Here is a 23,384-nt window from a genome sequence, read left to right on the forward strand (position 1 = left end):
GGTTCTTTCTTTTCCTTAAAAGGTATCTCGTAATCCTACCGTGTATAAAACGGTAAACCTATTTTTAATTTCCTATTAAAAAGGTTTATAAATTACCGGTACTTTTTTAATATAATTATCGTAACGTTCGGCTTAAATTCTTTAGTAATAATATATACTCGAAGTATTTTAAACTTACTTAGGGGTCTTTTCTTAGAACGCTGTTTAACGGTTAAACCTTTTCCTAGTGTATTTTATTAAAGTTAGCCTGTTTTTTAATTAACTTTAAAATTACTTACCCGTAATTAAGGTATCCCTAGTATTATATCGTATTTTAATACTTTCGTAATATTACACGTAATTCGTTTATAACGTCCTTCGATATTAATTAAAAAATTCGCGATTTCCCTTTATACTTTTCTATCTTCGTAAGTTATAAATCCTCTATCGACAGTTTTAAGTTAATATAGGGCGTTTTTTTTACCAGTTTAATTTTAAGCTATTAACGATTCTTAATAAAATATAATTTCTTTACGCTTCGTTATCGAGTAACGCTCTAATAGTAACTCTTTTAATATTTACTATTAATATTATATACTTATAAATATCTCGTTTATTCGTTATAAAGTATAGGGACCTATTTTATCCCGTCGGATATCGTCCCTTTATAATCGGCGGGGTCTGTTTTTCGACCGTTATTATAGTTTTTCGTAAAATATATTAGTTTCTTTTTTAAATTCGTACTTAAACTCTTAAAATTTTTAGCTCTAAGCGTCGTGCCGTTACGCTGTCCGTAATACGCTATTTTTATTAAATAACCATCTGTTTTTAAAAAGTATTACGATAATAATTCCCTTCGTAATAACTACTATTTAAATCCTGGTAATATCCTCCTATTCTAGTAAGGGCTATATAGTTTAATATACTCGTATCGTAATTAATATTATAATTCTTTCCGTTGTTTATAATAAATCTTAAGCGACGGCACTAGTTTTAAATAATCGGTATATCCTGGCTTTTTTAAATACGTAAAGAAAGCACTTATCTATTTAGTATTCTAGCTAACTAGTTTCTCTATCTAGGCATTTACGTAATTATTCGGGGTCTTCTTTTACTAATAGATAAAAAGCCCGAACGGTAGAATGTATAGTTTTTATACGTATAATATCGTGATAATAATATATTATAAGCATTAAGTTTTTATCGATACGTCGTAAAAACTAATAGTATATTATTTTATCGCCTAAGTATTTAATATATATATCGTAAATATATAAAATCTATAAAATAAAGCAGTATTTAATGCTTTTAAAACTAACCCTTACGTCGTTACCCACTTAATAACTATTTCCTATATCTCGAAACGACGTATCGAATAAACTCTTTATACTTTATTAATTTATAAATATAAGAATCCCGGGGATAGTTATTTACTTATTCTCGTAAAATCGCCGGGATTACTAGGCTATCGTAGGTATTATTTCGGTAATTAATAGTTAACCGATTTCTTTAGGTTAATAGCGTCGTTTTTATATAATCCGTTTTTCGTTAAACGTAATCGATTTAATAATATTATCGAAGTTATAATTATCGCTAATAAATATTCGTCGGAGTATAACGACTATTTAAAAAATTACGTACTTCTTAAATACCTTTGGGAACTAACTAGTTTTTTTTTATTTATTAAGTGAATAAAGCACTTATCGTCGTAATAAGCTGTTTAAAATAAGCTACCGTATAATACGTTTAGCGTGCTATTAACGCTATTTTTTTAATAGCTACTAAAGATTCTTTTACTTTAGTGGTATTAACGTAGCGTTTATTAAGAACGCGTTTAAACGTTTTTTAAGACTTTTATAGTTTTTTATAAAGTGTCCGTTCTTCCCGTAGTTATAATAAGTAACGTCTTTTTGGCGCTTACCCTTATTATTTTAATAGGTGGCGTTTAGGTTTATAAGTTCGCTGTGTAACCTATAAGATATTTTTTTCTAAGTGCGTTAGATAGGTCGACCGTTGTTAGCCCGGGGTTTATTGTTTAGTCGTAGGGCTCGATTGCCCGACTTTCCTAGGCGTTGTTTATATAAACGGTTATTAATTTTAACTACCCTTTTTACGTACTTATCGAATTACTTAGGGCGATCCTCTCGGTTAATTTCGTTTTTTACGTTTTTTTATAATCCTACGTAAAAAAGTATTATTAAAGCGTTATTATTACTTTACTTCGTTCGCGAAAAAATTTATTTAAATTTTACGGTATACGCGAAAACTAATCCTTTTTATTTAAACTATATAAGTTATCTCTTTATAGTCCGAGCTTTATTTAAATTTCCGAAAATAATTTATAGTTTTTCCTCGAAGGTAAAATAATAACGGAAAATACGGCGTGTTTAAATATTTTACTCTTTATTAAGGAGGTTATCGAGATAGTTTTTTATAATAGGTTTAAACTATATAAAAGCGTCCCCTTTAAAATATTCTACGGTATAAAGAATTCGATCGGCCTCCGAATCGAAATCCTTAGCGTAAAAGCGTAAATACGCCTTTATTTAGGTTAAGAATTTATAGACGGTCTTTTTTTACTATTATAAGTTTAGGGTACGGTAAATTTATATCTAAAGCGTCGACGCGTAGGCAATAAAGTTACTTAGTCGATAAACTGTTTATTATCGCTAACTAGTTAATTAATTCGCTTTTAAAGCTATTTAACGAATTAAAAGACGTTCGGTCTTTCGGTTAAATTACTTATATTACTTTAGGCGGGGGTTTCGTTATTATTAGGATTTTAAAGTATTATAATACTTTTATAGGAATATTACTTAAAGATTTAAGTAATAATTCGTAAAAATAAAAGCGATTAAAATATAACGAACGGCTATCGTAGTTTAAAAAAAACCTTGTAAACGTGTTAAGGTTTATATTAATTAAAACGAGAGAATATTTAAACGTATAAACGAGTGCGTTTATTTAATATAATAAATAATATCTTAAACTAATCGTAGAACTTAATTAAAGGTATAATAAGTTCGTTTAAGGTAATATACCTCACTAATATATTAGATTAATATTTAAATTAATCGCTAAAGTAAAAAGTGTTTATATAAAATATATAGGAAAGGTTTATCGTTATATATTTAATATCTTCTTTACTTATTTTACTATATTTCCTTGGATCACTAGCTTATTAGTAATCCGGTAATTTAATCGTAATATTTAGCTTACTTATTAAAATAGTAAACTATACCCCTAAGCTTACGGTAGCTTATAGTAATCTATAGTAAACTATTACGTAACGAGGTGGTCCGTGCGTTTTCTACTAGTATTCCCGTTCGTTATTTTTAACTACGGGGCTTTTAAAATCGCTGTACCTCTTTTTTAGCCGTATAAATAGCTAGGTCGTAATAAGGTATTCCTTAAATATTTAAATTAATTATATGTTTACGAAGTACTTTTTCTTTAATTAGATTTATTTTACGTTATTTCGGTCGAATTTCGCGTTTTAAAGTTTAGCCGTAGATTCGATAGCGTAAAATTAATTCGGGTATATTATAAACTTTTATTATTATTCTTTAGCTTATTTAATTCGGTTTATTTCGTATTACTTAAATTATTAAAACTATCCGATCTTTTTAAGATTAATTAAGTATTATAATTATAAAGGTATTATACATTAAAGTTTAATTATATTAGAATTAAATTAAAGTGCGTCGTTAAGTAATATACGTCGCGTAATAATAAACCACGTTATTTAAAGCTTCCTTTTTTAAACTCGGTAACGTTTTTTTCGTTTCGGGACCGTTTTTTTAAGGTTAGCTTAATTCGGTTATAAAGTTTTTTATTTTTTATAAAAGCGGGGAGAATTTCCTATCGTTATTTCGTAAAATCGACTATATTATTATATTAATTTAAGAGGTTATTATAATAACTTAGAATATTTTAACGTAGAAATAAAAGAGTTTCTTAAAAAACGTAGTGTATACGTTTTTTATTAGAATATTAATATATTTAGTTTTTTAAGGATAATAAATACTTATAAAACTATTTTAAGTTTTAATGTAAAAGTTAATAAGTTTTTTTTAATTATAAGTTAATTATAGCGTTTTTATTAACGAGGCTCCGAATTATTAATTTCGTTTAAGTTTAAAAGGTTTTTTAATTAATTCGTAATTATTTCGTAATTATTTCGCCTCGTATTTTATAAAGGATTTCGTTTTAAGCTAGAATTATTATTTTACTTTTAACGTTATTTAATTACGAGCGTATAAAATACGCGCGTACGAACGTTAATATAGTTTTAATGCTGCTTCGTAAATTATTCGCAATTCCTCGATTTAACCCTTTTATTACGCTTGTATAAAAATTAAGCTTAATTATTTATAACGGAACTTAATAGGCTTATTAAGATTTATATTCGAGTCGTTAATTAATAAAGCTTTATTCGTATCGTTATTAAAATAATTTAAACTTTAATCGTATTTATTAAGTATCGAAAAGATATCGCCGTCGTTATTTAAAGGTAATAAAGGCGAAAAAAGGTTTTTATTATCCCCTGTATAATTAAAACGTAATCGTTAATTATTAAGTTTTTTAAAGCGCTATTTAAATAAAATGTAGCTCGTTATAAGTTGCTTTATTTTTTTTCGTAAACGTGTCCGAAAGGATTTAAAGAGGAGCTCTTTTAGTCCCATAGTGCCCGAGGCTTTAGTTACGGCGTTATTTATAGGTTTAAGGGGATCTTTTTTTATAGTAAATTCGAGGCATTCTCGAGGCTTTTTTTATTCGGGTTTAAGTCGAAAAGGGCGCGCTTTATAGGGGGCTTTACTTTTTTTCGAGGTTAATATCGTTATTAAATAGGTTATTATAAAAGCGTTAAAATTATAAAAGTGTACGAATTTAAATAGTAACGATAAGTAAAGGGTAATAAAAAGATAAAATTAACGCTTATTTTTTTATATTTTTAAGGGGCCTAGGTTTTTATATATATAAGGCAGCGAAGTAAAGCCGAAACCGGTACGTAAGCGCCCTATTCCCTTTACTCTTATTATATTTAAGCTAAAGTATATAAAGTAACTTTTACCTTTAAAGTTATCATTAATAAATAAATAGTAATTAATATTTACCCTTTTAATATTAAAAAGCTAATAAATAATAAGCTTTAACGCTTTAATATAATATAAACTATTAATAAAACTATTACCGCCGAAAATACGCGCTAGCTAATTAAATTAAAGGTTAAAAGAATTAAGACGCTGAAAAATAACTAGTAAATTAAAGATTTAAAGACTATAATACTTAATATAGAGGTTACTACTAGTAATTTAATTAAAAGGTTACTATAAAAAAAGCTCGGTAAAAGTATTAATAATTTAACGGTTTAAATTAACCGGTTAAAGTAAGAAAAGGCCGGTTTAAAAGTAAATTTAAAGAAAATAAAAGCTTAGAAAAAAAGGAAGGTTAATAAGAACCTTAATAAAAGCTTTATTTATATAGTAAACATTAAAGAGGTTTAAGAGGACATTAAAAAAGAAGGTTAAAGAAAAGGCTAAAAAGGGGCGCCGGTAAAGTGGTAGAAATTATATAAATCGAGCTGGTAGTGAGGGTAACTCTATTATAGTGCGCACGAGCCGAAACAGACCTTAAAATGCAGTGTGTGTTGCTTAATTTACCTATCTATTGCTATTATTATTAATTTTTATATCTATTTTAGGGGGGTCAGTGAAGGGGGGGGTGTGGGGGGGCAGCCAGTAGGGGTTGCATCTTAACAGGAGCTGCCCTGCCAACTTCTGTTGGCTGTTCAAGCCACTTTGGCTCTGAGCGGGCGGCGCCGTTGTATTCGTGCCGCCGCCGCCGCCGCTGCTGCCATCCGGCGCCTTGACCGCCGACTCGAGCTTGATGCTCTGCAGACCAGCACCCGCGACCGTCTCCAGGGGGAGCCACGAACGCCATCTGGCTCCAGCTGAAGAGCGTGTTCTTCCCGCCGAACACGTAGACCTCGAACCTGCCCGCGAACCTGCCGTTGATCCAGACCCGGCAGCCGCCGACGACGTCGCCCGTGATGGTGATCTCCGCCGGCACCGCGATGGCCACGGGCTCGTGAGTGGACCGCGTCGAGTTGGCCCAGATGCGCCCCGGGTGGCCCGCGTCGAAGCCGTCTTGCTCGTGGACGGCACGGAGCGGGTACGTCCAGCCGTCCGAGATGAAGACTAGGTGGTTGTTGGTTTCCGACAGTTCCAGCGCGACATCGGCTGACGAGAGAACAAAGGGCCCCGTGGCGGAAAAGGTCATCGTGTAGTTCATGCCCTTGCTGCTGCCGCCGCCCGCCGCCGCCCAGGGTGACGGGGTCGGAACCGCCCGCCGTTTGGTCTTTGGTCCATGACGTGAAGTCGCTCCGGCGATCTAAGTTCTGGCCTGGTGCTTGGGCCGATAGGAAGTCGATCGAGTCATCCAGCGTCGACACGTCCAACTGAGCTCCCCGTGCCCCGCTCCAGGCCCTGGCCGCCACGAGGGGGATGCCGCGTCGCATGGCATAATAGGCTTCGAGCTGCGTCGTGGCGTCTGGTCCGTTGTCGTTCCAGGCCGCCAGGATGGCGCCCTTGTTCCCGCTCGCATCGTCCAATAGCTGCTCCGTAGTGTTGACCGGGTTGTAGAGAGCGGGCTGCCACTGCCAACCCTCTTGGTCGGCGAAGTTCACGGACCTGGTTTCGTTGTAGAATTGGGGGTATGGCGCTGGCAGGATAGGAGCATGGTCGTTCTTGAGAGACATGTAGGCCCACCAGTCTTCGGAGTTGAGGATATCATATCCCGCCTTCTGGAGCTGGACCGGGTCCGATTGGCCGTATTGCCAGTGTTGAATAATGACATCCTTGGAGATGGTGAGGTTTCCGGACGGTTCGTCCGTGCCCCAAACCCGAATTCGCTTTCCGGCGGTCTCATTCACGAATGTTGCCATCTCGTTGACAAAGGTGATGTAGTCGTCTGCCAGCGTCGAGTCGTACTTGTCAGCGCCGACATGTACCTCCTTGGTCTGGAACCATGGCAAAAACTCGGCCCAGATTTCCCTGACGGTGGGTATGCTCTCGGGATGGGTCAGATTCAGGAGGTCTTTCTTCTCGAGGGCCAGCTCCGGCTTCCATTTCGTGATGCTGAGACAGTGGCCTGGGGCTTCGATCTCGGGAACGATGGTGACGCCCCTGCTCGCACAATGCTGCTGAAGATGTTCAAAGTCGGCACGGCTGAGCGTCTCGTTGGGGCGCTGGATTAGGCCCGCCAATTCGGCGGTCTTGGGGCGGAGCGAGAACTGGCTGTAAACTTCGTTCCACGTCCCGTTGTGCCCGCGGTTGAGAGGGTAGTTGTCGCTCAGGTGGTAGTGGAACTCGGACATCTTGAAGAAGGAGGCATAGGTACACAGGTCCTTGAGGAAAGAGGGGGAGTACCATTTTCTTCCAGCGTCGAGCATGTAGCCTCGGGTCGCATAGGCGGGAGCGTCGGCGTAGTCCATGGCAGGCACCGAAGTCCAGTTTGATATCATAAGGTGTTGCAGGAGTGTCCGAGTTCCCCACCACATACCGCGAGCGCCGGAGCCTGCTATCCGAGCCCGGCCGGCCAGGATTCGAAGGTTGTAACCCTCTTCCGTACTCTGGCCGTTTGCATACTGGAAGTTGGCAGACTTGTCTCGAGACAAATCAAGAAAGATGCCCGAGTCATTCTTCCCGAAAGACTCGACCACCTTCAAGGACCACTCACTTTGTGTAAGACGAGTGAGGTCGTCTCGGAATGTCGCAGCAAACTCTCGGCCTGAGGGTGGGATCAGAGACAGGCCATCTGCATCTCTGCGTGAGGCGAGGTCGCTTTGTAGATAGATGGTCCTCGGAAAGCTGTCGTCGAGCACAAGGCCATGCCCGGGGCCGCCGTATGTAGCTGAGGCAGATGTGTGCATGAATGCTTCCCAGTCGCGAAGCCGGCTCTCCATTGGGTGGCAGTGAGAAGGAGGAGAGGCAGGCAATTACTTGGTTAATTAGCCTCGTTCACCCCCTGCGTCGACGCTAAGACGCATCTTGCATGCTTCATCATGAGTCGTGGAGCGCCACTTGAAACGGCCAGCATGATCCCATAATCTACTTTGGTCGTAGGCACCGATCCCAGGCTGCGGCACATTGTCTGAAGTATGCCGTTTGTCTTGGGGAGGGGCCGAAAGGCCGTTGAACTGACAGCTTGACGGTTGGGATATACATTCCTCAATGCTCAAGATATCAATAGATGGCGGGTTTATGTCGGTACCTACGGAGCACCTATATAGGTTATGTATATTGGTACTGTAGCTATAACCAAGGTTAGTGCCTCACCAGGAGAGTCGGCCCTCCACTGCCTTCAAGTCTCTTGCGCCCCCCAATCCCAGAAGGCCCTAACCTTAGTGGTGTTTGCTGGCAATTCGAACTGGCAATCTATTTCGAGAGGCCGCACGTGCCAATGGTAATATCACACAACGAGAGTAATCTTGCCTGTGGTGTGGTGGTGGAGCAGGGCGGCAGGGCGGCAGGGCGGCTTCTGGGCGGGCAAGCGGGATGGATGGAACCGCTGTGAGGGATAAGTAGAAACACATTGGAGGGTCACGTCACGCTGGAGGCGCACCGCACCGTTGGACACCTTGGATTGCCTTGGACACCACTTTGCAGAATTGCAGGAGCATCCGGCTTGTAGATCAAGCGTCTTAATAAGCCCGTCTTAACCTCTGCTCTACCGAAAAAGGCCGGTTGTCGAAAAGAAGAAGAAGAAGAAACAGGAACAGAAACGTTTACCCGCCGACCTCTTCCTCCTCTTCTCCTACTTCCTACTTACTAGCTACTGCCCTGCGACCACGAACGAACGAACGACGGGCACACTACGAAACGCACGCAGTCAACACAGGCAGCAGAACCTGCGACAGCTCTTTCTTTGTTAGCCAATAGACGCAACTCTTTCTCTCTCTTTTGCTCTCCAGCCCGTCTATGCTGTCGCGACTGGTTTGGTTCGCTGCCAAGCAATCCCAGGCTGTCGGCCCAAGATACCGTGCAAGAAGAAGATTAGTGGGCTGGCCCATCGTGGATCGACTGCCTCGACTGTCCACATCAAATCAATTAATTACGCGCTGAACGCGGCCGGCCGATTGCAGACGGCGATAGTCGATACCTACTTGCCTACTGGACCACTTACACGCCACGCGCCACGCTCATTGATACAAGCAAGCATTGACATTGCCATAGGCTTGGCCTTTACATTACATTGCACTGCACTGCACTGCACTGCACTGCACTGCACTACACTACACTACACTACACTACAATACATAGACCGAGGCTGCGCTTTTACATATCTTGTTATTTCCCGTAAATGACAGACTGCACCCACCCATGACCACTACTTCGCATCCTTGAGGTTTGCCTTTTGTTCTTTTCTCTCGTCAGTGGTTCTTCAACGCTCGCACAGACTCGACAGGATACCCCGGCATAGAGTCTGAGGGGGACGGGACGGCATCAACCACCCAGGGACCTCTTTTATGCGCGCAGGGACTCAGGTTCGCGACAGCAACGCAAAGTCAATCGGCATCTTTGGCCCTCCGGATAAGCCCATCCCCGCGGGCGATCTGACACCACTACATTCGAAACCATCTGCCTTTCGACGGTTGAAAAGGGGAAGGGAAGGGAAGAGAAGGACCAAGGAGCCAAAGGAGCCAAAGGGGCCAAAGAACCCCTCACACCCTCATACGGGCGCACATCGCGAGCCCGTTTGTCATGTCAACCATGTGGGACCGCCTGCGGCCAGGCCAGATTGGACGTAACAAGGACGGGGGAGCTCCCGCGCTGAAGCAGAAGAAACTCGAGCAATGGCAGAACTCGCGATCAGCTTCTTCTTCTTCCTCCTCCCCTTCACAAGCTCCTACGCGCCCGCCTCGACCAACCGGATACTCCTACGAAATCCAAGGAGGAGGGGCCCCCAAGAGACCAGAAAGGCAAGCGAGCGCGGGATTGTTGTAAGTTGCATTCATTCCTTCTTCCCTCTTCTTTTCCCAGCGTTGCGAGTACAGTACGTGCAGTGCAGTAGCAATTGCCACAACGCAAGCTACATAGTCAAGTTGTACGGAGTATCGGGGTTGGGACACCTACGTCCTACGCGCGCCCGGGGGGATTGTTGATGCAAGTCCACGGTGGTTGGTCGGTGTTGCTGCCGCTGCAGGTTGGTGTGACGCAGTCACAGTCAGCCACACCATAGTCTGACCCCAGACCCCGAAAATGCCAACGGTACAGATTGGGCTATGTCTCGCTCGCTCGCTCTATCTCTGTCTCTGGCACGCGTGCTTTTGGTCAGACTGGCCAGAATCTGCGTCAACGTGCAGACGACGGCTCAGATTAGATGCGACAGCAACGCTCGACTAGTCTGGGTTACCATGCCAGAAAAGAAAAGAAAACGACCCGAACCAACAAAGGAAAAAGCAAGGAAGCAAAGAGACACCCAGTTTAGCTCCCAAGGGCTGTGTACGTAATGCAGGGTGGCACAATTGGGTCATTGTCCTGCCTGCCTCTTACTGTTCTGTGATCGGGTTTAATTCGACCGCGGGCCCCAAGGGGAAGCGGAAGCGGAAGCGAAGTTGAATTTGGATTGGAAACGGAAGAAAATAAAAGACGAGCCCAAGCCTAACTTCACGATGCTGACACCACATTACCGCAGTCAAACCTCGGCACCTGCTGTACAGGCGCCTCCGCCGTCCACCCAGAACAACCGCAATTCCTCTTACGGCCGCCCGGTCTCTTCTGTCTATTCACAGCCATCGCCCGTTGCTGCAACCTTTGCAGCCCAGCAGCTGAGAGGCGACGTATACGCTGAGATTTCTCCGCCCAGTTCACCTGAGGATTTCGGGAGACCACAACGGTAAGTCCGGGCTGGCGCATGCCCTTTTCCCTCTCCCTTTTTGTTGTTGTTGTTGTTGCGCAGCGAGATTTCTCGAGGCAAGCGCTGCCGGTAGTCACAACGAGCAACTACGGCACTCGAGGTGAATGTAGGAAGTCGGTGGTTGCCTGTATATGTTGCCCCCATCGGCCGATTGCACCGACGCCTTTGTTGAAACATTCGTGATCTTTTATTTGGAATTGCACTGCTTGCTGGGAACAAAGTTGATTGCAGCCACCAAGGATACCTTCGATGGAATAAGAACTGTTGCTGCCGACTCCTACTTGGCGCATGTCCCAGTTGAATCTTGAGCTTAGAAGAAAGGGTACCGAAGGCTAACCAGGTGCATTCGTGTCAGCAGACCCAACGACGGGGACGTTTCACCCATTGATGAAGGCAACTTGACCATGGAGAACCCGACTGCTCACCCGAGCGGTGGTGCTGTACGGAGCCAAATCCCCATGATGCGACGAGAGCGCCGGAAGAACTCGGATGCTGCTATGCATGCCTTGCACGAGTCCAAATCCAGGGAGCGGCTCAGGCAACGGAACAACGACATCGTGCGCTGGGACAAACACACAGGCGAGCCGACTTCCCACGAGCGGGGACTCCCTTCGCAAGTGCCCAGCGCCCAGCAATACGCCCAAGGACTGCAAGCCCGTAAGCCGGCCAACGACGGCGGCAGCGCTTTTGGCGTCCGTCTTCGCCCGACGCGCCAAGCCCCAGATGCTGGCAATCCGCTGGCTGAGCCGCCGTCGAGGCCGGACTGGCGTGGAGCCAGCGGACGAACGCCTCTAGTCCCGCCGGTGAAAGACAACCCCGACGTGTCACCACTCAACGTGCCTCCGAAGAGCGCCAGAAGGACGAACCGGGCCCCCAGCGATGCTCACCGTGGCCAAGGTGTTTTGTCCCCTGTTAGCCCACTGGAGTCTGAAACATCCTCACCCCCACCAGCTCAGCGCGCAGCTACCACCAAGACCCCCTCTCAGCAGCCTGGCAGCCGCAATACTGCCCAATCGTCGGCGTCCCCGGTGCAGCGCGTTACAGCTGACGCACCAGACCACCGGTCCCAGAGATATCCAAGTCCTGCTCTGTCCGAAGACAATCGTCCCACGGAGAAGCCTGCACCACACCAACCTCGTTCAGCCGCCACCCATCCTCTCCCAGCCAACAGCTCTCCCTCGTCATCATTTCCTACGAACGAGAAAGCCATCCGAAGAAAGCCTGCAGGAGCAGCTGGTCACACCCCGCAGCTGTCTACTTCGTCCTCTGCCTATTCGCAGCAAGTCGACGTCCACCCTTCTCAACGGCCGCCTGGGGGGTTTCCCGAAGAGTGGACGCAACCGCCATCTCGTTTCAGTGTGACGACGTACGCGACCTCGGCGACCGGTACACCAAGGCTCTCCGCCGAAGAAGACGTCCCTGCTGTGCCGACGCCGCCTCAGCAGTACAACCGATCCCCGTCCTCCCCGTCCTCCCCGTCTTCCGACAGCCATTCCGTCCTCGCTCGTAAACGACCTGTCGTTAGCGGCTACGAGGACAAACCCCGAGCCCGTACACCCGCTGCCGAGCCGATCAAGATCAACATGGGCTCGCCCTACTACGTAACTTCTCCGGTGCCGGCCCAGCCGCGCTCATCCGGACTCCATCCGGTTCCCCGCGGGAACCACAGCCGAGTCTCCCTGGCCTCGACCGAGTCGAGCGACAAGGTGCTCCCCCTCGCGCCGCCCGAGGAGTCGGCCCGCGACCGCGTCTCGCAGCTCAACGCCCAGCTCAAGTCGCTCGGAAACCGCCGCATCAACATCAACCAGGCCATCCGGCAGATGACGGAGCTCATGCCGACGGACAACCTGCTGGCGAGCGACGCCGTCATTGCCAAGCGCGAGGCCGAGAAGCGCAAGGTCGAGGTCCTCCGCGACGAGCTGGCCGAGGTCCAGCGCGAGGAGTACGACCTCGGGCTCAAGCTGCACCGCGCCTACAAACGCATGGACCGCGAGGCCGAGTACGAGCCCACCGGCCTCTGGGTTAGGCGGGTCACCGGCTGAACGAACGGCCCGGGCCGAGATCATGTAGTGGAGCGGCTCACAGCCATGTTGGTGAGATGGGGAGAGAATAGGCTAGCTTAGGGGAACGGATGGCGTTACGACTTTTCTGATACTGCACGAGTGCGTTTCTACCGTGTACTTGAATTTCTGCATAAGCTGGCCTTTTGGGGGCGTTCCCCCCTCCCTACGTTTGGAGAGCATGGAGTTCGCTGGCGGTTTTCCTTGATTATATGCTCTTTGACACGAGTAGGGAGAGAGAGTAGCGCAGAGGAAGTTGTGTGTTATATATCATATTCCCGAGATGCGCGGGCGGGTACAATGGTTTATTGGGCTCTCGAACGAATGTAGGGGAAGAAGGTTGATGATACCAGAGCAAGAGGACCTACCTGCAAATATGGCAAGTCGGAAGAATCCGACTTTTTTTTCTTCTGGTTTTTTTTTTCTTCGTTGCCGTCTCTTCCAGATGTGTTGTGACAGAACATACTGTTTCCTCTTGTTTTCTTATTCGATACCTACTATTACGAGTACTTCGGCATTTTTTCTTGTTATTTGTTTAGTGTCTAAAAGTTGAAGAGTGATGGTTATGTAGAGACACCCGACCACCGGTCTAATAGGTCGGGTACGCGACACGAGGACACCTTTTTTCACTGTCTAGCTGTCCATGAGGAAACGGCCAGTTCATCCTGTAGGGTATGGTATGTCTATATGTATCGCGATACGTTGGGGGCAATGGATACGGGCAGAGAGGCAAATCGTTTTGAATCCCGATTTCCTGCACCTAATACCATGTGCTTTTTCCGCGTAGGGGGTGAGAGTGTATAGTAATCGTATACTAAAAATTTATATTTTTCAAGAAACGATATCTACTCACTCTGCTTGCTATGTTACCGACAAAGAGCTACCCCAGCATATAAATGTTGTGTAATGCCTCTTTATATATATACCCATGGATATATAAAAGTCCATCATCAAGTATACCCAAGAAAATATAGTCCCCATAGAAAGGAGGGCTCATCATCATTCCTTTCGTTATCACGTTACCCAAGCTGATTCCGAGCCGGTCCAAACTCGACAACCCGCCCATTATCCAACCGGATAAAGTAATCCACATCCTTGACGACCTCGAGCCGGTGCGCAATGGTAATCACGGTGCTCTGCCGGAGCTCGTCGCGCAGAACCTCCTGGATGGCCATGGCCGTCTTCTTATCGATCGAGGCCGTCGCCTCGTCGAGCACGACGACGGGGCTGCGCCGCAGCACGGCGCGGCCGATGCCGACGAGTTGCCGCTGGCCCTGGCTAAGGTTCTTGCCGCCGGCCTCGACGTGCGAGCGCAGGGACCAGTCCGCCCCCCAGGACACGGCGCAGGACCCCGACGCACTCGTCGTCGCCGTGCTCGTGCAGTGGGTCGAGGTTCTGGCGCAGCGTGCCGGGGAACAGGACGGGGTCCTGCGCGACGAAGCTGATGCGCTGCCGCCACGTGTGCACGTCGACGTCGGCGAGGTCGAGCCCGCCGACGCGGATGCGACCCGCGGCCGGCTTGAGCGTGGCCAGCAGCGCCAGGGCCATGGTCGACTTGCCAGACCCCGTGCGGCCGAGGACGGCGCAGGTGGCGCCGCCGGGGATGGTGAAGGAGACGTCAGAGAGCGATGGGGCGAGGTGCGGCGCGTAGCGCATGGTGACGGCGTCGAACTCGATGGCGTCACCGTACGCGGGCCAGGCGGCGGGGGGCATGAGGTCGCCGCTGGACTCCTCCTCGAGGTCGAGGAGCTCGACGACGCGCTCGACCGAGACGAAGTCCATCTGGAGCTGGCCGTACTGCTTGCAGAGGGCGTGGGTGGCCTCGACGAAGCGGGCGGCGGTGAGGAGGACGAAGGCAGTGAGGCCCGGGCTGAGCCCGCGGTGCAGGGCGATGAGGGTCAGGGCAAAGGTGGCAAAGGCCGAGAGCGTGTCGAAGCGGTACTGCAGCCAGGCCTGCAGGCTCCAGTAGAAGTGGTCCATCTTCTGGAAGGCGTCCACGATGACAATGTTGCGGTTCTGGAAGTGCGTCTGGGAGCGGAAGGCGCGGATGGTGGCGAGCCCTTCGAGCAGGATGCCAAAGTTGGACATGAGCGGGCTGAGCGAGACCATCTCGAGCCGACGCAGGCTCTGTGACGTCGGCAGGAACTCGAGGAAGAAGTAGACGAAACCGGCCGTCATGAGCAGCGCGAAGAAGAAGAAGAGCGGCGTGGCGGCAGCGATGACCGCCAGACAGCTGAGGAAGGTCAGGAGGTTGAAGGCGAAGTTCTGCAAGGGGCCGATGACGCCGCCGTCCAGCATGCCGATGTCTGACGTCAATCGGTTCATCAGACGGCCTACTGGCGTAACATCGTAGAACCGGAACGTGGCATTGCTGACTTTGTCGAGGACCCTGATGAATAAGCTCTTGGCGGCGATGTATAAGATCAAAAGCAGATTGCAAGAGGCGAAGGTAAACACCAGCGTGTTCAGCAGACCAATCGCCAGGTACCCGAACAGCCAGGGGCTCACATCGTCTTGAGGGTTCGGCAAGTTCTTGAACAAACCAGAGCCAAAACTATCATCCAGTTGTGCGCTTGTCTGCACTGAGCCGCCATGGGCTTGGTCCTTCTTGTAGGCCTCTGTCCAGGCTTTCAGGAACCAGTCGCTGAAGAGCCTACTGAAGCGGAGAAGGGCGAAGAGGGAGATCAGACCGGCCCACAAGTACAGCTTACCGGCTTTGATGTACGTCCAGTATACGGATAAGACAACGCCGCCGTCCTTGCGGTATTCCTCCTCGATGAACTTGTCGGGGATGGCAGCATCGACCTCGGCAACAGCATCAGCCGAATGCTGGTCCTCTTCACCTTCGGCCAGGTTGTGTTCGGATTCAATGACATTCTGCGGCACCTCACCCGGCTGCAGCACGCGGGCTTTCCCGTCGTGTATCTCGACAGCTTGATCCGCCAAGTGAATGCACAGATCGATCCGGTGAGTGACCAGAATAATGGTCCTGTTCTCGAACAAGGGTCCTCGGAAGAGCTTCTGGACGATCGACTCGGCGGTATTATGGTCCAAGGGCGCCAGGGGGTCGTCGAGAAGCAGGATTCGTGACCGGCTATATACGGCTCTGGCCAAGGCGACGCGGGCCTTTTGGCCTCCAGAGAGACCTACGCCTCCCTCGCCGATGTCTGTCAGATCTCCATGTTTGAAGCCGGCGAGGTCCTGGGTCAAGGCGCAAGCCTCCAGAACCTTTCGGTATCGTTCCGGCTCGTAGGGGGCGCAGAACAGGATGTTCTCGCGGATGTTCATGTTCTGTAGCCAGGGTGCCTGGGCACAGTAGCCGATCATCTCAGTCGGCAGCACGGCATCGCCTGTCTTCTGATCCAGTTCACCGAGGATGCCTTGAAGTAGAGCGGTCTTACCCGCGCCCACCTGCCCATATACTACCGTCAGCCCGGTCGGGAAGCGCAGATTAAGATCGGACAGGACGGTATTGTGCATCCCAGGCCATGACAGAGAGGCGTCGCGAAACTCGATGTCTTCCGGCATCAACGACGATTCTCCTTCTTCCTTGTCAGACTCGCGCATGAACGACTCGAGTCGTTCGATGGCGACAGACGCGTTGAGAAGGACGGTGATCAGGTCCGGTAATTCCCGTAGACTGGTCTCGAGCATGCTGAAAAGCTGGAGGGCTGGGAAAGCGATATCGACCGTCAAGGACTGCTTGGCAAGATATGTGTAAGCGAAGAAGCTGGCAACGGGGAACAGCATGCCGGCCGAAATGTTGATAGTCGAGATGCCGACAGTCCAGAGCCCAGTGACAATCTTCAGGAAGAGCTCGTTGTTCCGTTGCTCCATGATACGTTTAAGCCACTCGGATTGCCAATCATACCATCGTAGATGGCGGATCGCTTCTACAAACTGGGACGTGGCCTGAAGTCGCTTGTCTGTGGCAGCTCGCCTAAGCCGCTCGTTGACGATTAGTCGTCGGACGAACAGGGCGTTCATGATCTGGACGAGGACGACCCAAGCGATGCCTACAAGGCAGGACCATCCCAGAAGAAGCCACAAGAGACCCAGCGAGACGAGGAACTGCAGTGGTTTGGTAAAGAGACTTCCAAATTCCCAAAACCTCTGGGCAATTTCATAACAGTCGTTCCTCATGAGGTTGAGAATCTTGCCCATGGTAGCCGGTGGCGGCGCTGCCTTGATCGGACTATATTTGACATCCTTCTTGCGCCACGGGAGGCGGGCTAGTAGTCGGGCGAACCATCCCGGTTCCGGCTCTTCCCCGTTCAGTTCGTTCCCATTGACATGCGATGGGTCCTTCTCGTCGGGCGTGAAGCCTTGAGATTTCCTGGTCAGAGTCTTGGCGTAGATACTGGTGATCATCTCCCCGCGAGACCTCTCGTAAGCGCGACGGCAATACCACAGGGAGAACACGCCCGACTGGCTGGCCACCAGCCGCACGGCCAAGATGGCCACTGCGAAGGCAATGGACAGCTCTCTCGGCGACGTCGCGCTCTGTATAGAGGCCAACAGACGCTGGAGCAGCATCGGGGTTCCCAAGTTGGCGGCCGATTCGACGAGGGCGAGGACGGTGATGATAATCAAGTCGAGGCCGTTGGCGACCATGAGGCGCTTGATCAGCGAGCCCTGGAGGGCCCCAAACAGCTGGTGCAGCCGGTCGTGTTGAAACTCATACGGCAGCAGCCAGACATCGCCATCGTCCAGTTGCTTCCTGTAGCCCTTTCTCAAGAGAGGTTTCAGCCAGGACACCGACATCCATTGCCACAGAGTCACATCGTCTTCGGGGCTGCGAAGCTCGACAGTGGCAGCATCGGATTTTCCCGCAATGCCCGCATTGCCGAGGAGGGGATCTCTCATGGGCATGGAGAGGATAACGGCGATGCCACCCAGCGCGATGCATATTTCGCCGAGATGCAGGATACTGGTCCGGTCTGCTCTCGTCTGTGTCGCTATGGAAGCCACCACGGTCCCGACAAGGCTTGTCAGGAACAAGAGGAGAATCGTCTTGGGCGTCTTCCGCGGCCGTTGGACGAGGGTGAGGATTATCGAAACCACCCAAGGTGCGATCTCGAACCACCTCCACGTATTGGGGGGAGGGCCTATAGCCGAAGCGACAGTTGCACCCAGGCCTGTTATAGATATAAGTGTGAGAGCGAATGCGTTGAACGTCCATGGCCTCTTTACAAGAGCCTCTTTTTCGGTATACTCTTTGGCGAAGATCTGAAGCCATAGTGGCCTGGCAGGGAGCAGCCTGGAGCCTATGTAGACCAAGGCCAAGCCTCCGGCCACGGCGGCCTGGGCCATCGAGCTCTGGGAAAGGTCCATGTTCTGCAGGGCTCCAAAAGAAGAATGCAGAACACTCTGTTGGTGTGCAAAGGTGTATAGAGAAGTAGAATCCATGGCGAACAGTTTTGTCTCTCTACATATAATCATCTCCAGTTCCCCCCCAAAGACAAAACCATAACGGAGATAGGCTCTAGTATCCACACGATGCTGAGGACCATGGGATACAGCAACTCTATTATATGTATGGCATCGAGGCTATCCAAAGTGGGGGGGGTAGATAGAGCACGCAGGGAGAAAGTACAGGTGTGAGGGAGGTAGACAAGAAAAAGAAGAAAAGAAAAGGGCATCAGATAATGTCGAGCCAAGCTGACTAGTAGTCGTTACTAGTAGCATTGGAAGTATGCCATGCTATGTATTGAGTGCTCTACTTTTGTTTAGCCTTGCCTTCGCCTTGCATGCCAACCGTCGACCCATGCTCGAGCGAGTAAGTGGAGAAGGCGCGATGATCACCTTGCCTCCAGAAAGGGAAAGAGAGACACACCGCACCTACCTGCGGCGTCCCTTCCTGCTGCCCGCAGTAGGCACACTTCCGGGGTTGCTTTGCAGCACGTACTCTAACCCGACCATGGCTCTCTTTCAATGTTCGGACCTCTCTACATCAATACCCAAACTAATATGCAACACCCACTCACCTGCGGAGCAATGAATACATCAAATGTATGCACAGCATAAGAGGCACGCACGTACGTAGGCCAACTGACTGTCATGTGTTGAAAAAACACTGGCTTGAGCCGTACTTGACCGACCTTGTCGGCATTGCGGGGTGGAGTGCATTCAGTCGAGGGAGCCGCCGGCACGCTTGGTTCCGAATACCGGTATCGGAAACCCGACGTCTGATCTCCTTGTTTGTTAGTATTGTCACGATAGATTGTCCAGATAGTCTACTCTGCGCTTCATGTATCATCACTTCAGTTTCGTTAGACTTCATTCACTGCAGAACCCTAGTTAAGATAGATGGATGCCGATTTCACAGCCAGAAGAAAACGATGGTGATGCTGATGGTGATGAATTCGTATAATCATAAATAAATAAGTAAACCCGGACTAATCTGCCCTCAAAAGGTATCCCAGTTGCACCATTGTATCCCCAGGGTATCACGATTACGCAACCAGAAAATCCCGTCCTCATTCGCCCACACAAGCAAGCATCAACCTCCTGTAGTCCCCGCTCGTCTCGCCCTTGATGCGCGTGTACAGACTCTCCTTGTATCTTTGCTTGTAGGCGCCCTTCACGTTCGCCATCATCTCGGGCGACCAGTGGTACCGTATCACCCTGCTCACGAGCAGGTGGTCTTTCGTACCCAGGCCCGCCATCGAGTCCTCTAGAAGTGCCGCCGCATGCATGTACTTGTCCGCGGCGTGCCGGAGCTGGAACAGGAGAGCATCCTCCATGTGACCACTGAATTCCTAGCCAAGGGTGTTAGTACACAAGACACGAGCATGCAAAGGAACCAGTAATACTGCATACTCCACCTACCTTGCGAATGACATCATCCAGTCGCCTCCGGTATTTCTGCTCGTACGTGTGCGCAATGGCCCGAATGTGGTTGTCGTTGCGCGTGCTCAAGATCGAGCACACCTTCATCTCGTCTGTGCCGACCATACCCTCGGTCGCGTCATAGATGGCATCCACGTCCCGGTCGATCTCCTGAGGTATCAACGGCGCGCTGTCCTCGGCGCGCGTGGCCCCGAGCACAATGAGGAAGTGCCGCTCCGTCTTCAAGGACAGGTCCCCCTTGATCATGCTCTCCAGCGACACGTTGAAGACCTGCTGGAACTTGCCCTTGATGGCCTGTATATCGGCATTGGACCGGCCGAGCAGGACGTCGTTGAGGACCTTTTCGTTGGTGCCCAGGCCCTTCATGGCGTCGTACAGGAGGTGGCAGTCATGAAGAAGCGGTCCCTGGACGATGGCTATGAGGCCCTTTTGGAAGTAGCCGCTGGTCTCGTCGCGGATGGCACCCTCGAGCGTCTTCCGGCCATCGACGCGGAAGTAGGCCGGCTTGAGCGCCTCGATCTGCAGCGGGTCCTTGTTATGCAGCACATCGATGAGCAACTGCTCGTTGGTGCCGAATCCTTTCATGGCCCGGTGTAGCGCCTGCGCGTCGAAGTCTGCGTTCCACTGTATGATTTGCGGCGGACCATAGCCCAAGGATGGCGGCGTTGGCGGGCCGTAGTGCTGTGGAGGCGGCGGCTGTGGGGGCGGCGCACCATACTGCCCCGGCGGAGGACCATAGGGTGAATGTGAGGGTGGAGGAACACCGTATGGTGGCGGTTGTTGAACGGCAGGAGGCGGGTAGTAGCCCCCTTGCTGCTGCTGCGGTGGGGGGTAACCTGGGGAATATGGCTGAGGTGGTGGTGCACCATACTGTCCTTGCCCGGGAGGAGGAGCGCCGAACGGCGATTGTGGCGGCGGCGGCGCTCCGTAGGGAGGCTGGCCAGCGGGAGGCGGGTAGTAGCCTCCTTGTTGTTGCGGAGGATAGCCTTGTGGAGGGTAGGGCTGAGGTGGACCACCCGGCGGCGGCGCGCCGTAGCCTTGTTGGCCGTAGCCAGGATACTGATTATACGACATAGACGATGCCAGGATAGAGCGTATGCACGTGTATACTGTATGGCTGATAATCAGAGGATGAAGGATAACAAGTCCCAATAGGAGCGAGATTGCAGTGTGTTGGGGGGGCGAAAAGGGTATATAAGTGGGGGAACAAAGGAGGACAGACGGGGACGGTGATGAGTACGGCGTGGAGGGGTATGTTATATCTTATAGATGCAGCAATCACTTCGCTGCTTGCGCAATGCACCCGCCACAGAGAGGCTATGCCACCTAACCAGGCGGTAAAGGGATCCTTTGGATACAGAGTTTGTATTGGGATGATTTCGGGCTACGTAAGAGGCCGCAGTCTACCACAAACTCATGTCAAAAGTGTCAGTACGCTGGGCAGGCATCTTCTGGACTAGGTAATCTAAGGTTAGGCAGAGAGAAAGCTGAGCCGTGGCGGAGCATCGGAAAAAAACGTCATTTGCCTCACCCCACAGTCGAGAGGATATCTGGGGCACAGTCTGTGGCTGATGCTGCGTGTGTTCTTGCAAGAGCATGTATGTATTTGCAATGCTGTTGGAGAGTTGAGGTTTGTGTCATGTTTCGTTTCCGATCAACCTAACCTTAGCCCTCGACAACCACCCCAGGGGGAGGGGGCGCGTCAAACTTCAAGCTTGCCTAGGTCGTATCCTCCCGTCGCGCCGGGCTTGATCATCTCATCTCGCGATGGGAAACAAAGAGAGGGCGGAACCCCTGCAGTCCGCTGAACAAACAGGCCCATCTGATCTGGCGCTAAAACAACAGCGCTGGCAGGCTGGCCGCTGGCCGGGGACTAACACAGCCACAGGCTCCCATTCTTTCGGGGCATTTCATCGCGGTGGAAATCAATAGCCAAGTCAAATCACACACCAGGAGGGAACATTGAAGGGCTTCTGTTTGCGCAAGAACATGACCAGATAAAGAAGAAAAGCAATGCACCTCAGGTGTACCTACTTACATATACCTACATGTACCTAAAGTCAAGTACCTAGAGAATGCGGAGTAAGGTTGGTTAATGCCAGGCACAAGGTGAGATAGCCGCTGTACGCCCTGGAAACGGGTGGTTGGCTGCCGGCACCTCAGGCCAAGCACCAAGGCCAACCATTATTTGCCCTGCCAATCAGGGAATGAGTGCTCCTGGCATTTCGCGATGTGACGCCCAACCACCCGCGAATATCCCAGATCCAACCAGCCAACACCTTGCCGAAATCCAGTTTCGTCGACTCCAGCCTTCTGAATAGTTTCAGCAAATGCCGTGTCCCCTCATATAGTCCCACTCGTCCAGTAGGAAAGAAAGGAACAAAACGGTAGGTCCTTTCTCTGCTCCTTGCTCCTTGCTCCATCCTGCAGTTTGCCCTTCCACCACGCCAAGTCCACCAGCTAGCTGTAAGGTGCAAGACCCCGCCTCCCTTCAATTCTCTGCCGACCTACCACTGGTCTTTCTTTCACTGCGTGTAGTAGAAGAAGAAGAAGTACCCCTTACTATTATTCTTACTATTTTTATATATAAGCCCCTTTCGTGAGGCTGTCCTAAGCCCAACACTTCAAGATGAAGTCGAGCCTGTCTTTGTCTCTTCTGTTGGCCCTGTCTACTTCGTTTCAAACTTCTTCTGCTCTGCCCTTCTTGCAATGGCCGCGGGGGCTGAATCACCGTCATCGCCGCAATTGGCGCCGAGGGCAACGTATTCGGTGGTGCCCATTGACGGAGGTGACAACAACGAGAACGGCGACCAGCCGACGCCCCCAACCACAGTGGTGGAGACCAAGACGGTCGTCCACTCGGAGCCGACGGTCACGGATACTGTGGTGGTGACAAAGGCGACGCCGTCCGTCACAACAAAGGTGGTCTCGGTTGTCGACCCCCGGCCAACAACCATTACGGCTGAACCAAAGATATCAACAACCACGGTCGTGCCGCCTCCGCCTCCGCCACCGCCAGCAGCAACAACAACAACAACGACGGCAACGGCAACGGCAACGGCAATCACAACGCAAGAGACGGCCACATCCACCCCATCCAGCCCAACCAGCACAGCCCGCCCACCAACAAGTACACAGGAGACCACCACATCTCTCCTACCTAGCCTTACCAACCCCAGCAGCACAAGCAGCCCAGTCTCAACACAGGAGGAGACGTCTACAGCCCTTCCATCCAGCCCTACCAGCACAAGCAACCCAAGCACAACGCTAGTAGCGCCTGTTCCCACCACCCCCTCAGCCACCATGTCAACAATATCAACGAGCTTGGCTGCCTCGTCCCCGGCAGTATCGTTGTCAAGTTCAACCATCACCACCGCTCCTACTACCAGCTTCTCATCGACCAGGACGTACGACGATGGCCAATGGCATACCAGCTATCCGGCCTGGAACGGCACGGGAGCTTACCTTCGTCGTTTTGCCGCCCTATGAAGGATGTCGCATCCACTTCTGAAGCTAAACTGGAGAGGATAGTAGTTCACGACGCAATAGTTTGTATGATTACGATCAGTGGCT

General features: G+C 49.6%; 5 protein-coding genes across 5 annotated transcripts; 2 read left to right on the forward strand and 3 right to left on the reverse strand.

Moving 5' to 3' along the window:
• Positions 1-5,668: 5,668 nt before the first annotated feature.
• Positions 5,669-7,945, reverse strand: PG986_007233 (uncharacterized protein; the record flags this gene model as incomplete). Its single annotated transcript, XM_066843455.1, has 3 exons — positions 5,669-5,674; positions 5,758-6,179; positions 6,235-7,945. The coding sequence occupies 3 exons, from the start codon at positions 7,943-7,945 to the stop codon at positions 5,669-5,671; spliced, it is 2,139 nt and encodes a 712-aa protein (XP_066699567.1).
• A 1,807-nt stretch (positions 7,946-9,752) lies between these two features.
• Positions 9,753-12,941, forward strand: PG986_007234 (uncharacterized protein; the record flags this gene model as incomplete). Its single annotated transcript, XM_066843456.1, has 3 exons — positions 9,753-9,982; positions 10,678-10,878; positions 11,240-12,941. The coding sequence occupies 3 exons, from the start codon at positions 9,753-9,755 to the stop codon at positions 12,939-12,941; spliced, it is 2,133 nt and encodes a 710-aa protein (XP_066699568.1).
• A 1,037-nt stretch (positions 12,942-13,978) lies between these two features.
• PG986_007235 (ABC transporter) lies at positions 13,979-18,368 on the reverse strand (the record flags this gene model as incomplete). Its single annotated transcript, XM_066843457.1, has 2 exons — positions 13,979-14,257; positions 14,310-18,368. 2 exons carry the CDS (start codon positions 18,366-18,368, stop codon positions 13,979-13,981), a joined length of 4,338 nt encoding a protein of 1,445 aa, XP_066699569.1.
• A 1,070-nt stretch (positions 18,369-19,438) lies between these two features.
• On the reverse strand, positions 19,439-20,885 carry PG986_007236 (Annexin A7; the record flags this gene model as incomplete). The annotated part of the gene is made up of 2 exons (XM_066843458.1): positions 19,439-19,720; positions 19,791-20,885. 2 exons carry the CDS (start codon positions 20,883-20,885, stop codon positions 19,439-19,441), a joined length of 1,377 nt encoding a protein of 458 aa, XP_066699570.1.
• A 1,635-nt stretch (positions 20,886-22,520) lies between these two features.
• Positions 22,521-23,300, forward strand: PG986_007237 (uncharacterized protein; the record flags this gene model as incomplete). Its single annotated transcript, XM_066843459.1, has 1 exon — positions 22,521-23,300. The coding sequence occupies one exon, from the start codon at positions 22,521-22,523 to the stop codon at positions 23,298-23,300; it is 780 nt and encodes a 259-aa protein (XP_066699571.1).
• Between the last annotated feature and the right edge of the window lie 84 nt (positions 23,301-23,384).

Source organism: Apiospora aurea (assembly GCF_038362705.1).
Source record: "Apiospora aurea strain CBS 24483 chromosome Unknown utg000005l_segment0_segment0, whole genome shotgun sequence".
Classification (NCBI taxonomy): Eukaryota; Fungi; Ascomycota; class Sordariomycetes; order Amphisphaeriales; family Apiosporaceae; genus Apiospora; species Apiospora aurea.